Genomic DNA, 14,292 nt, shown 5'->3' with positions numbered 1-14,292 from the left:
ATACATTTGCTTGGACATAGTCTATTAACATATCAGACCCAAACACAAACAGGGAACATCATCTGATTTGACTCCAGAGAATTATATATCCACTAAACTACTGTATTTGCAGCACATGCACCTTATCTGTTAATCTTGGTGACAATCGTGCAATATGAGAGTGCATCAATATATTGAGTGAACTAAACAATAAGTGACTATAAATAGTCCTTCATATATATGACTATGACATTAGAAGTATATTACCTCCTGCCCCGGCGAGAGTGAAGGATGGAAATGTCTCCGCTTGTGAAGTCTCTCCTTCTTCTATTTGTTTTCATTATTATTTTCGCACCATTGGATTGTTATGAATCCTTCTTCCAATCACTGTCAGCGCTACATGTAATAAAAAACGTGTTTTAATATCGTCCGTCTGATTCCATCAAGCCAGCTACACAGAGGAGGGAGAATTATGAAGTGCTGTTGATTGTCAGCCTGGCAGATATTAGTGCAGATAAACTGAAATTTGTTTTACTGACAGCGACATTATTGTGTGTTTACATCACTTTCAAATGACTTGAGCGGAGCCCACATATCTGACTGAGCAGGAGCTTTATATTGTCAAAGACTTTTATTGGATCAGAATAGAGATGGAAATTACTTTTTATTTACAGATGTTATTGCGGGATATATGAAATATTTCTCAAGCGCTACTTTTCTCTACATTACATTACATTACAATCAGAACAGGTAATAAGAAGGTTTGAACCTACTGTGAGTTTAATTGTACAATAGGAAAACCTTTTAAAACAATCCTTAGCATAAGTAGATCACTTTGAATCTGGAGAATTTACATAATACTCTGATTGCCAAGTATAATTTGAACTAAATAAAACCAAACTTACTGGATAAACAAACACTTGAACACCAGTGATAAGAACTAGACTTTTTGGTCTGGTCCATGTCTCATCCACTTTTCAGTTCAATTCAATTTTATTTGGATAGCGCCCAATCACAAAACACAAAACAATAAGAGAGATAATTCTGGATGGAAAGATGTTACTAATGGTAGCAGCAACAATTCATATAATAGGAACATGGAGGAGAGATGCTTTCATGTCGTCCATCTTTAAATATATTTTATGATCCAACCTCACAACAGTGGACTGGACTCTTATCAGCTTCATGCCTATCGATGAAAACATGCCCTGACTTAGGACCAGCTCAGTTCATCTCTACTTCTACCAAGGGAACGTGCCCTTCTTATTGAGGCGATTGCCAACACCTCATTCCTGAGGCGAGACCCTTGACACTGACAACCCCTCACACTCTCTCCGTGTGACAATAAGCATCCATCAGCGTGGTTATTGTTAATCCATCCATCCGCCCTATTAATCTCGACATCATTGGCCGAGGAACAAAAATCGACGGAGATCCCGACAGGCAGAAACACATTAGTAAAAAAAAAAAACTGACAGAAAGACAAAACGCCCAGTCATTTCACTGATCTATAAAAGAGACAGGAATTCCACCACCGGAGGCTAAAACATAGGTCCAAATTAAAATCCTCACTTATTCTCTCCCAGTGCTGCCTCAGGCTATCCCACAACCTCTGCTAAAGAAAGGTCATTATCAGGAAGGGTTTTCCAGAAGGAAGGAGGAGAGGTGTGGGGGGGACAGGGAAAGAGGGAAGGAAAGAAAGAAAGAGAGCACAGCATGAGAAATGAGGATGCATGGGGATCAAGTGGAATTATCCTGGAAAAAGGCAATGAACTATAAGGGAGAGAAAAGCCAACTCTTATTTAAGCCGTGCTCGACTCATAATCATCGCTCTCTCTCAGATGTGTCACTACACAACGCGCCTGCTTCTTTCTTCTCCACAGACAGGTAATCAACTCCTATCAGATGCAGACCTCCAGCTCCAGCTCACATCTGACATGCTGTAGCCTCAAATATTTGAAGAAGTCGAGGTGAATTAGATTTAGACCGTCTGGGAGTGTACGCGTCCTTTGAATGAAGGCTGAACCAAAAGATAAAAAGCATCAAAATACATCGTGCCATGTTCAATATGTGTTTAACCACAATCTAATTGGATTTGGGGCTCGACTGATTTGAAATTCATGGTATTGAATACGTGATCATAAACGGGGACATTTAAAAACAGAAGATCTGGAGGAGCAAAGCAGCTATGAGAGCAAAAAAACTGGAAAGAATGTCATAAATATCCTCTGGTCAGTCAGATAACTAGTTGCCCTGTTGTGTTTAATGCCCCCGACAAGAAGGCGGCTTCAAGAGACATGGTATGGCTTTTATATTTCTGAATTCCAACCCACTGCAGTGTGAATAATTCCGCCAGCAAAATGTCGACCTCCTCTGCCTGCCAAAAACTTTCAAGCGAAAGAGAAGAAGACATAAAGTCCTGAACATAAAAGAGATAATAAAGACCTACTTTCTGCCTTTATTCTTTCCCACTCCCTTCTCATAATCGTGATTGTTTCCTGATTAGACTCTTTTAATATCCATCCCAGCGGGGGGGGGGGGGGGGGGGGGGGGGGGACCGTTACCAGGGATACAGCATAGGCTGCGGCGAGGCATGTGGCTAACAGTAATACGGCAAAGACGTCCCCGGGTGATTTTTCATTAACTGGCCGTAAAGAAGGCTCTGTGTGGAGCCATTACCAGTGAACTCAGATCTTCTCCACGGAGTACTCAGAGGTACTACCCAGACAGGGAGGGAACTATGGAGCTAACGTTGTTTCTCTAAAGTACACTCTAATAAGTAGTTGTTTTTCAAAGTGTGTGTGTGTGTGTGTGTTTGCAATTTTTTTTCTCCCACTCTGAAAAGTCTGAAAAACCCGTGCACTGCAGCTCCTGCCGCTGCCAACCCGCTGCTGTTTGCCCGAGGAGGGCAGCTCACCGGCACGTATTACCTCCATGACATGTGGGGCCACCGGCCACTTCTTCCTGCTTCGACCTCAACAGCCCCCCCACCTGCAAACACTGCCAATTACCTTTGTGGGAACACACAACCGAGCTGGAAGCACCGCTGCTGGGAAACCAACCAAGTCAAAGCCGAGTGTTAAATATTTAATCGCCCTGTGTGTCCGGCATGTAATGAAAATCTACAGTCGATCGTTTAAACCTGCATACATCCTACATCCGGACCCAGACACTGTGTGGACTGTGGGTGGTTGTCAAGTCCTCCACTGTCCACATTAGGATTTAGCACAGCGAGGATTCTGAGTGAGCCGGATCATCCATCAGTACAATATACTGCGGCCTGACAGAAAACTACACGGCACATTTGTCATGAAAAATGGCAAACAGTGCCGACAGTTATATGAGGTGGAGACTATTACAGAGGCGATCAGCACTGGAATCCTTAATGGATCATTCTCCCTTTCTAATGAGTCTCATCACACAAGCTTAAGTTCACTTCAGCAATAAAATGTGATTGACACTGTAACATTAGCAGTGATGTGAATGTACAAACACACACAAACTGTGACTAGCTTTGCCCAAACTGCTATGCAAAATAAGCTGAGTAAAGAAACTGGAACTGGAACAGATGTCATGTGGTAGTTGATGTATCAACAGTTAATATAAGTAAATACAACATTATTTAGCTAAAGTGTGAGTGTCCTAAAGTGATCAGTCTTCACCCAGATGACCCTGACCTCTGACCTCATCTACTCTTTTCTATAACATCATTATGCTGCTTATGATTGAGCCTCAGTTTGGATTTCTCAGGCTACGCTCCGTATAATAGATGGATGGCATGACAGCTGCCTAAAAGTGAAGCCAAAGCGCCACCTGGTGGCTGGCTGCCGTGTAGTTATAAACCCGGCCTCCTCCATGTGAGTGGATGGGACATAGAACAAACTAAAAAGTAATTTTTTCTCAAAGATGGTTTCTGTCATTGAAGGTAGTTATCATGTTGATGAGGACACCTGATTGGTCGATTGCGTGCTTTCGTAAGACCGTGCACGGCTCCTTCCCCCGATCACTACTGCGTTACAAATGTGCAAAATGGCCATGTTTGTACCCAGGATATTTCAGCTTCATTTCTGGATAGTGGCATTAAGTGGAGATGTGTCGATTAAAGAAACCTGATTTTGTGACTAGATTTCTATTTATTGTGAAGTGAGTTATATCTGAAGTGGATTATTAAAGGATGTACACAAAAGCTACAACTTGACAAACTAAACCCAGTGATGTCGGCTCGGGACAAACTTTAAATCACATTTTAGCCCAATATCACAAATTAGCCCCAAAGGATTAACTTGAGCTGTGTATCTACAATTGTCTGTCCTCTAATATAAATCCTGAATCAGCTTTTATACCCTTCTTTCTATAGAGTGACATCGTTTACAGTGTAAAGCTCAGTTCTGGATACCTTTGCCCCAAGATTTAAAAAACACTTCTAACCTCTGGAGTTAATCAGAGTGAACACCAGCTGGAACCCAGAAGGGAACTTGGAAATACAAATTGTGTATCTTGAATATTAAAATGCTGTGGCATACACTTGAGCGGGAACATTTGCATAATTGTCTCCAAGAACAATTTTTTTCCAATACTAGAGTCGGTGAGATTCAATCGCTAACGCTCACATCCAGCTGTTTCTGTATTTCATCATTAGCACCTTATTTATATGCAAGTAAACATCATCTTGTGTCACACAGGGCGAAGAAAAGCAGCTTTAACAATCCAAACATCGACATGTTTTCAAACGCAGCCCCATCACTGCTGTTATTTATTTGTTGACACCAGGTGACACACAATAACAAGAACTGTGTACACAGTATGTGTGAGAGTGTTAAGACAAGGGTTTTAACAATATTTCCAATAAAATCTAATTCAAAAATGGATGCAATCTTAAAACACAGCACTTGAAATAATAGGACTCTGAATTTAGTCTTGTGCTTTTAGCGCGTCATAGCAAACTGACACACTGCTGATAACTTGTTTTGTTGTTGCTTGTTTTGTAAGTTTCGAGGTCGGTTCTGACACTAGTTCTCTGCTGGGTTGTTTTCAGGGTAAATCTCCTGGCCGACGATATTCAAAGTAACAGGTTGATGGTTCAAAAGTGAACAAGTGCACACTGCAACTCTTTGTGTAAAAACTGAAACCGCAAACCTGGGCAGCGTGAATCAAGAAATGGAATGTCGATAGATGAAAAAAAAAGGTTTCACTGAGAAGAGAGGAGAAACTGTGATGAGTAAAGTCATTTGATCAGGAGTATGATTTTGATGTGAGAGGTTTCAAAAGCCCTGCTACTGCAGCCATGTTGTATTAATATTGATTTATTAAGATCTAAATAGACTATCTCTATAAATGGTAGATCCACTCCAATAACACTCAAAAGTCAAAACTAAATGTACGTAAAGTCATTAAAAAAAGGTTCAAGTTGTTTATGTTTTAAGTCCTACCCATATATATTTTAATTAATAAGAATAAATTTGTCTAGTAAATAACAACTATTTACTAACATAATAAAATAATAAGAATAATAAACAATATAATAAAAAGTAATACAAATAAAATAACTAATTCAAAAATGCAATTTAGAGGTGAAGGTGAATATCTTACCATATAAAAATATTAAATCTGTTTTTTATAGTTAAGAAAGGTTTGATAGGAGTAAAATCCAGGAAAGTGGGTGAGGACGATCAGATAAAGACGGAATAGAACATGGGAGAGGATCACGATGCTAATTATTGAGAAGTGTGACCTGTTTTTGTTAACAGGAAGACGAAACCAGGAAAAGATGGAGTCAAAGAACTTCTTGAAAACAAGACCCTTGCCATAGTGGGTCAGATGCTTCTGCTGCGATGGCCCAGTTATGAAAGTAAAACCTTGGCGTGTAGTTGTGATTGACTTCACTTTAGACTCTTATGTAAAGAAGGTTTGAGCAGCTTTACAACTTCCCAGTGTGGATGAAAGAGAGAAGACAAAGACAATGGAGCCAAAGAGCGAGAGAGAGAGGAAGACTTACTTTGGCATGGAGTGACGATGCCAGACGTTCTGTGGCTGATTTGAAAACTGCTGTGTGCTGCTTTTTATAGAGCTCCTCTGTCTTCCTCTCTGTCTGAATACAAACATACAGCAGTCACACAAACAAACATGGTGATGGTGAAGAATAGGAAAATCCTACTTTAGGACTCAAGTAGTAACAGAGATGTATATTTCTGCCCTCTCTATATCAGGGAATGTTCTGTGTCTCCAGGAGGATTATGATATGAAGAAAGGGAAAAGGAAAAAGAAGGAGCGGAAATAGTGAAAGAGCAACGTAAAGCAGGAGAGAAAGAAACAAAGATAAAGGGCAAAAGAAAGAAATAAAGTAAAAGAAGAAAGAAAGCAAAAGAGTGAAAGAGGGAAAGTAAGAGCGAAACAGCAAAAGAAAGAAAGAAAGAAAAAGGAAAAGAGTGAAAGAGCAAAAGAGCAAAAGAGTGAGAGAGGGAAAGACAGTACAGTGAACTGATGGATGGTGGTACCTCGTACTGGCCGGGACTGGGGGCCTCTGTTGATTGCTTGTTGAGACAGAGTGAGTTGCGTTGGGCGGTCGAACCGAAGCCCCCCTTCCTACTTCGTTCTAAAAAAGCCTTTTTAAAACTCTCCTGAGCTAAACCCTGTTCAAACACGTTGTAGGACCCTGGACCTGGAGAGAACAGACACAGGCTGGATTATTGTGTGTGTCTCTCTGACGAGTCACTTTGGTGTCTTTCTCCTTTTTTTACTGATGTGAGATGAAAACATAACATCATAAAGAACCCAAAGTACCTGAAGAACTAACTATCCCTCAGAGGAGATGTATTTTTTGTCTGAAGACATAGTGTTACACTAAACTTCAAACTGCTATTCTGATATTTGACTCTTTAGCAATAGCATATCATGTCTGCACAAAAAATATCTACCTTTCATTATTTTGTATGTTCAAAGAATATGTTTATGCAAAACGGTCGATGGAAATGACAGAACGGTATTGTTCACAGTTCATTCATTGGACAATACAAGCATGTAAATAACCTTAAAACATGTCTTTACCTTCAAATATAAAGAGTAACATAATGGGAATTTAGCTGTTGTTCCCAGACGTGATCATAAAAAGGTAATGAATAAATAAATAGTACCTACCCCCCCAACACACACACAGCTAAATTATCGCAAAAAATCTCTTTCACTTTAGTTCAAAATATTAATACAAGCTGCAAAGTATTACTTGAAATCGTTAATGTCAAGTCAAAATGGTTTAAAGAGCAATATGTTTGAAATGAAAGCTTGTGATGCAGATTTGAATCCTGCCTCAGTCATTAGAAGTGGAAAATCAAGTGTCAGTGATGTCTCACATTAAATGGATGGTATGGACAAACACTGTCATTAAGTCTAAAAGAGCTGGATCCATTAGAGTGAAAAACAATTTTGATCTTTTGCACAAATGGAAGTATACAAGCTCTTAAAGACAAAACTGGACTTCTGATGAGGAATGAAACTTCATATATGAACAGACGAAATTCACTCACACACACACATCCTCACCTGGTGTGAGGCCTTTTTTGAGGTTCGGACTGAAGCGCACAGCGGTGACGCCAAACGGGCTTTTCTTCACTCCTGTTGTCCTCTTCAGCAGCTCCAGGGCACAGCGCGGGTCATTATACACACCAACAGGGGGCGACACTTCTTTGAAAGAACTGAACCTCTAACGGAGGGAGATGAAAAGAAAGGACAGACGGATACAGATCAGAGAAAGAGAAGAAACAAAGGAGTGGAGACATAAAAAAAGAGGAAATTCTATACTTAATGATAACAGCAGTTCTGTTGATCCAACTGATATCAGCACTGTTTTAAAAAATAAATAATCCACTTATGTTCTCTACTCAGCGCACATCTGGAGCCCACAAGAACAAATCCAGCTGTGAATATTTGCTTTATCCACAGGAACAGAGAATGAGCCGTGTCTCACTGTCAGAGATCAAACACAATGAATAAACACAAACCAACTGGCCACAGAAAACATGGAGTCTGTAACACGTCTGTCCGTCTGCCTGTCCCTCCGTCCATCTGTCCGTCCTCTGCCTGTCCGCTGTCTGTGACCGATCATTGCTCACCAGTATATTAATGGAGGAATGAGAAATGGAGCTATACATTTGATTTGATTTGAAGAAAGATAATGTTTTTACAGCTTTAACATAGACTGTCAGCAAAAAAACCGAAATAAACTTGAAGCAGAAAGTGAAGCCAATACGGGAGGGCCTGAAACCTGTATTCTGTTCAATGACCAGCAGAGGGCGGCTCCTCAGGTGTTGAAAAATAAGTATTGATTTCAAGCCAATAAATTCAATATACAGCATAATCTTCATTTTGTGATTCATGGTCCCTTTTACAGTAAAAAAGATGGTATGCAAACTCTCACTTCTTCAAATATGGTTGCCTCTGGCCTCCCAAAAGCCAAGATGGCGCTGAAAAAAATGCCAAATTCGAGGCTTCAGAACGGCAGCTCGCAATCAAATGGGTGACGGTGGGTTGTTTATATAAAGTTGCCATGTTGGTAAGTGTCTAATCGGTCTAATACATCTTTTCCAACCATATCAGTTTGTATGCGAGTAAGCCTGCTAGTGAAGGGTGATTGAATCGTTTCCCATTGCCAGTAGTGGAGTTTGCCTTTCCATTTTTTCCTCCGGTGCTTCATGTTGGACGCCATGACCGCACCGAAAACTGAGACACTCTCTCACCTCACTGTCCTGAACGATTAGCATGTTCACCCAGGGGCCTCGTTTCCATCGCTGCTGAATATAGCTGAACAAACCCATGTCTACTGCAGAGTAATTTGACCCAAGAGTGAGAACTGATTCTATCCATTCCCATTGCAGACAAAAGCAAGATGTTGCTGTTAACACTTGTCAAACCAAGAAAGGAAAGAACAAGAAAAAAAAATTGCTAGAGCAAGAATGAAAAGGTGATAACTGCGGGACGAGGACGGCAAAAACGAGATATGGTAAACAGGATAACCCAAAGGTAATGATGCACACAATCAGGTATGTAATTTTCTTTGACCGTTTTGCTGATATCGGAGCTGATTTGGCGCCGCAACTGCTTTGCAGCTTCACTTCCAGGATGCAGATGTGTTTATCTGATAGCCCATTATAACTGCGCAGACAATCAAGAGACCTGAGCAGAAAAAAGTTGCTCTTTCTGTAAGAATTACTGAAGGTGAACTGTGTTTCAATGGAACTCTTCATTTCTCCTCAGTCGCTCACCACTGAACCATTTAGTGGGTTGTAATCGAACGGAACAGAGGGATAAAAGGAACTTGATTCCTTCAGAAACCAGCAAGGACATGTTTACAATGCACACACACACACACACTCACACACACACACACACACAAGCACACACAAGCATACACACACAGGATGTTCAAACCAAAGGAATAATCTTAAACGTGACCTGTTTGTTGGAGACATGCCAGTCATTGATTGGCCCTTTCCAGTTAAACAAGATGCAGCCTGTGGAAAATTGTGTTAGTGATGCACAGTTGAATTATTGAGCTTTTAGGAGAAAAGGGAGAAATGAGAGGAAAAGAACGAGTGAAGATGATGCGTCGCTGGAGGAGGACACGTGGAGAGGAGAGGAAAGGGACAGAGATGGGAAGTGTTCAGGTTAGAGATGGAGCGAACATCTGTATAGAGGAGAAATGAGGGGAGCAGCAGGAAGTACAGGACATGTGGTTTTCAAGGCCAAAACGAACTGTTCATTTCATGTCAGTTTTAAAGTTCAGGTTTGTGAGCATCTGTCAATCCAACTCTGCCATACTGGCTTTTTGTTGAGTCTTACTCAAGGACACCTTTTTTTTTCTCTCCAAACTAAATTAACTTTGTTGGAACTGAATCAAATATTTTGAATGTTTCCTTTATTAAGATTTTAAAAGAAATTGAATATTACACTTTTAATGACATTACATATACTGGTACCTCAAAAACGTACTTCTACCAGAGAGCCTTTTATTGATTATATCTGGACTGTTTATATATTTCCTTTTTTGTCCTGCCTATTGTGAAGCACTTTGTAACTGAGTTTTAAGAATAGAGCTATTCAAATAAATAAATGAAAGTATATATTTATTATTATTATGACTGATAAATATATACACACAAAATATTAAGGGAATACTTTTGATCATCAGTGCTGAACTGTTCATAAAGCAAGCTGCCTCAGTGACAAAATGTTTTAATGTCTGTTTAAGTGGATTATTGAGGCCCCAGAGTAAAGAGATGTTTTTCGTGGTCTCATGCTCATCAACTCATTCCACCTCATGTAAAGATGACTTCAGACTGATGCAAAGCTTTAGTAGAAACACACAAATGAAGCCGGGTGAGAATATGCTTTTCATTCAGTCTGAAAATACTGCATCTATTCAACTGCCTCCACTGGGCAAGACCACATTTATCTCATAGCGTTCTGTATAATAATCATATTAGCCTTTTAATGCATTGACTGCCCACATCGTTGATATGTGTATCAGAGCTGAGGGTTGTTATTTCTGGAATTGGCTGTGAACATTTTGATACAGTGTCTCATCATCACAGTCTACATTATCAATGGCTTTCATTTTTTATTATTTTTATACCCAGGAAATAATAGAACACAGGATTCAGGATTCAGTGTCTTTTAAGTTTGCGTTAATTTATATGTTTGTATAAACAAAGAATTCAAAAGTATGTTTCAAATTTCACATGATGTTTTTATTTAGTGAGTGCACTTATCTTATCAATTGACCAGAAATAAAAGGAGACAGAAACGAGGGAGGAGAGAGAACAGAAAGGTAACCATCTATGAAGAAAACCAAAGAATGAAAGGCAAAATAAAATTGTAAATGATGGAAACAGAAGACTCTCCTAAGCGTAACAAATATCAGGCAGAAATAAGGGTTTAACAAGTTACAGCAAACTAATAAATGGGAGTGAAGGAACAAAATGAAAAAGGGGGAATGAGTGTAAAAGTGAGGGCAGGGGGAATCGAGGAAAAGGCTTGTTTTCACAAAGTGTCAGATTGATGCTGTGATATGGGGAAATTGGGAGGTCAAAGGGAGGAGGGAAGGCAAGAATTGGAAGATTCCAGCTGTTCCTCCCATCCTCCCCTCCATCCCTCCTTCGTTCACTCCCGCCCTCCCTCGTTTCCTCTCCATCCCTCCACAGGGTAACAGTGTCAGATGGAAACGGAACTACAGGGAAACGAAGATCTGAGAGAACTGACGCTCTTAGATCTGCATTGGAGATGACTTGTGACACGTGGCACCGTGGGGTCGACGTACAAGCACAGCATGAGGCCGGGGAAATTAGGTCAGGGCAAACTGTGACACACACACATCAAATAAACCTCGCTATCTTGCATCACTTGTTCTCACCAGGAAACTAGCTAAATGTTTTATGTTTCAGAGGTTATTAAGGTAATTTCAAGAATTGTGTGTGGGGTGTGTGTGTGTGTGTGTCAACGTAAGTGTATGTCAGCAATCCTAGCAAACTTGCCTCCAGTGTAAGAAGAAAGTGACAGAAGAAAGTCGCACAGGTGTGTCTGCATTTTTTATGCGTGAGTTTGAACACCCACATTTTGTGTCACATTGTGTGCATGTGTGTCAGAGTGATAATTAAAACATCAGTCGGAGAGTTTCACAGGAGGGAATCGGTGGGGCAGTGCCGCAGAGGAGTTAAAGTATTCCTGAGACACAAACCACACATTTTCACATCCTTCATCTTGGCTCCTCTGAGCCACTTAATAAACTCATCTTCACCCCATCTGAAGAAATCCTCCACTCCCAGCACATTAATTAAACAAGCAAAGACCGGCTTAGTGTCTCGGATCTGTAACTTAATCTTATATATTCCATATTAAAATCAAGTCTCTCCTTTGAGAAATTGTAAATTGAATATGTCTGCCTCCTATAGATTATGTTTGAGAAATCTTTTTTAATATGGTCTGATTGGTTTCTCTGTCTGTGGAGTATTAAGTAGTTATGAGCTAAAGAAGTTGAATTTGCTTTAATGTGGAGCGGTAGCGAATCAGCTTAGCCAGGAACTACAGAGTCAATTATGTGTTTTGGTTTGGGAGGAGAAGAAGTGTGGTTTCCTGGAGTGCCGTGAAGGATCCCTTCTACTACTCATACCGTATATTCTTTCCAATTAAACGGAAAATTACACTCTAACCAATGCTATTTTCTATTGGGGATCACATGAAGCGAGTAGGGATGAAACGGTTAGCGGCTTAACAATTTATCGCGGTAAAATTCCCCTCGGTTAGTATTAGAGTGTGAAATTTAAACTATCATTATAGCCGCGTTTGATTCTGACGGGGTAAAGCTCATGGTAAAATCTGTCCAGCAACAACAACAGTGATCAACAGTGTCCAGGCGCGCAGATGTTTGTTATGTGCATGTGTGAAGTTTACTTCATCGTGTGTTATAAAACCTTGGCAGAAGTAGTGAAAAGGCGTGTGGGGGCTTTAACAGCAGGAGAATTGTTAGCAATCTTTGGCCATAGCTAACAAATGATTACATCCACTGTTGCCACATTGCATGAGTTTAACAATCGTTGATATTCTGTCCCCTATTGGTCCACCTTCGATAAATAATGAAAATACTATAATAATTTTATTGATAATATATATTATGTCAATATGAAACTTGGTGATATTACTGCTTGTGTATCAGTGACATTATCCTGATCATTTTTGTCACTATAATCGTGACACAAAATTTTCGTACCGTGACATTACTAGAAGCAAGTTTAGTTTACCCAAATTAAGATCAATTTTCCTGGAGAAATTAACACTTGAACTAACATCAATGTGATACAATCTATCTAAAATTACAGAAACCATCTCAGAGGAAAATGTATTTAATGTGTACTTTGACCGTTTAGTTTGGTCCATGTCCCATCCACTAACAAGGAGGAAGCAGGATATATGACCTGTACTACAGCCAGTCACCAGGTGGCGATTGAGATGCATCGGCTTCACTAGGGGGAGCTGTCATGTTGTCCGTCTTATTACAGTCTCTGATACATGTCCTTCAGGGTTGTTGTCTTCTGACTGTGTGTCTGTCAGGTCACAGTGAGGGTGAAGGAAACACATGTAACATGTCAAAGCTGACAAGCCTCACGGCGACTGTCAGGAAAAGAAAAGCAGATGTGGAGTGTTGTGTTTTCCAAGAGAAATGGACAAAGATTCATTTGTTGAAGCAAATTACATATCACATTCATTGGTATGAAGGAGGCTGACATCAAGTCAAAGACTTTTAAATAAGTGGACGACCCATTCTACCTACTGAGCCACAGTTGCCTCAAACAGATATTTCTGAAGCCGTGAGGAAAAGCAGGCCTAGTTATAGTCTGAGAGACATTCTTCTCCCCTCTGATAGCTTGACGCGATATTAGAGGGAGCTAATATTGGAACTCTATGTATTCTGTACATTGACTTGAGTCCACACACTGAGCACCCTCTACACTATTAAAGATGTCATGTAGTGGATTTTCAGTATTTTCCTTTCCTCTAGTGTTATATCGTTTCGATGTATATGTAAAACGTCTGCAAAGTTGAAACCCTCAAAGCCAGCTCCTCTCCTGAAGCTCCTGAAGCCCTCACCATCAGTCCAACTGATACCTCAGCTTCCCAATGGCCCACATTTGCATTATGCATGCCGAGCAGGTCGTGCATGCCCGCTAACGATGTGGAGGTCGACATTTTCTATGAGCGCTGAAAGTGGCTGACCAAATAACAACACAGCGGGCCAGCTGGCCAATCAGCTCCATCTGAAGGGGGGGCCTTAAAGAGATAGGAGCTAAAACCTAGTGTTTTAGACAGAGGCTGAATAGAGGAGCTGCAGCAATGCTGGAGAGTGATGAATATTCTGAGCATAAAATCTTGAACCTGAATAAGCGTACATCTGTTTTAAAAGCCTGAAAAGGAGTCTTTGATTATTAGTAGGTCCTGTTTGGGATAAATAATGTGTTTATATACAGCCACGAGGTTGATGGTTACAAACTAATTAGTAAATAAGGAGTTACATCCTGAGAGTGTATTTTTACAGGTGCCCATTTAAAACATGGAGATCTAAAGTGGGGGAAGTGATGAACGACCTTTCCTCTAGAGAGGGTCTGGTCGACTGTGATAATTTGAACAGGCTATTTGCACAGTTCAACCTGTCAGTCATTGACAGACATGGTTTTAATGGCGGTTCTCTAGTTGGTCACCCTGAAGCAATTCTCACAGTGAAACGTGGCCTTAGAAAATAAAAATTATATACAGAGAAGCTCAACCGTCTGA

The 14,292-nt window shown here is 40.4% G+C and overlaps 1 protein-coding gene across 1 annotated transcript in view; it reads right to left on the bottom strand.

Annotated features, from left to right (window-relative positions):
• Positions 1-14,292, bottom strand: part of stpg2 (sperm-tail PG-rich repeat containing 2) — a 54,794-nt gene that overhangs the window by 28,335 nt on the left and 12,167 nt on the right. Inside the window, exons 8-10 of the mRNA XM_053421062.1 lie at positions 7,516-7,675; positions 6,474-6,637; positions 5,975-6,067 (exon numbers count right to left, since the gene is read on the bottom strand). Of these exons, the coding sequence (XP_053277037.1) occupies positions 5,975-6,067; positions 6,474-6,637; positions 7,516-7,675 (417 nt within the window). The remainder of the gene's footprint in view (positions 1-5,974; positions 6,068-6,473; positions 6,638-7,515; positions 7,676-14,292) is intronic.

Source organism: Pleuronectes platessa, chromosome 4 (assembly GCF_947347685.1).
Source record: "Pleuronectes platessa chromosome 4, fPlePla1.1, whole genome shotgun sequence".
Classification (NCBI taxonomy): Eukaryota; Metazoa; Chordata; class Actinopteri; order Pleuronectiformes; family Pleuronectidae; genus Pleuronectes; species Pleuronectes platessa.
Note: the sequence above shows the minus strand (reverse complement) of the source record. Positions and strands in the feature narration are given on the sequence as shown.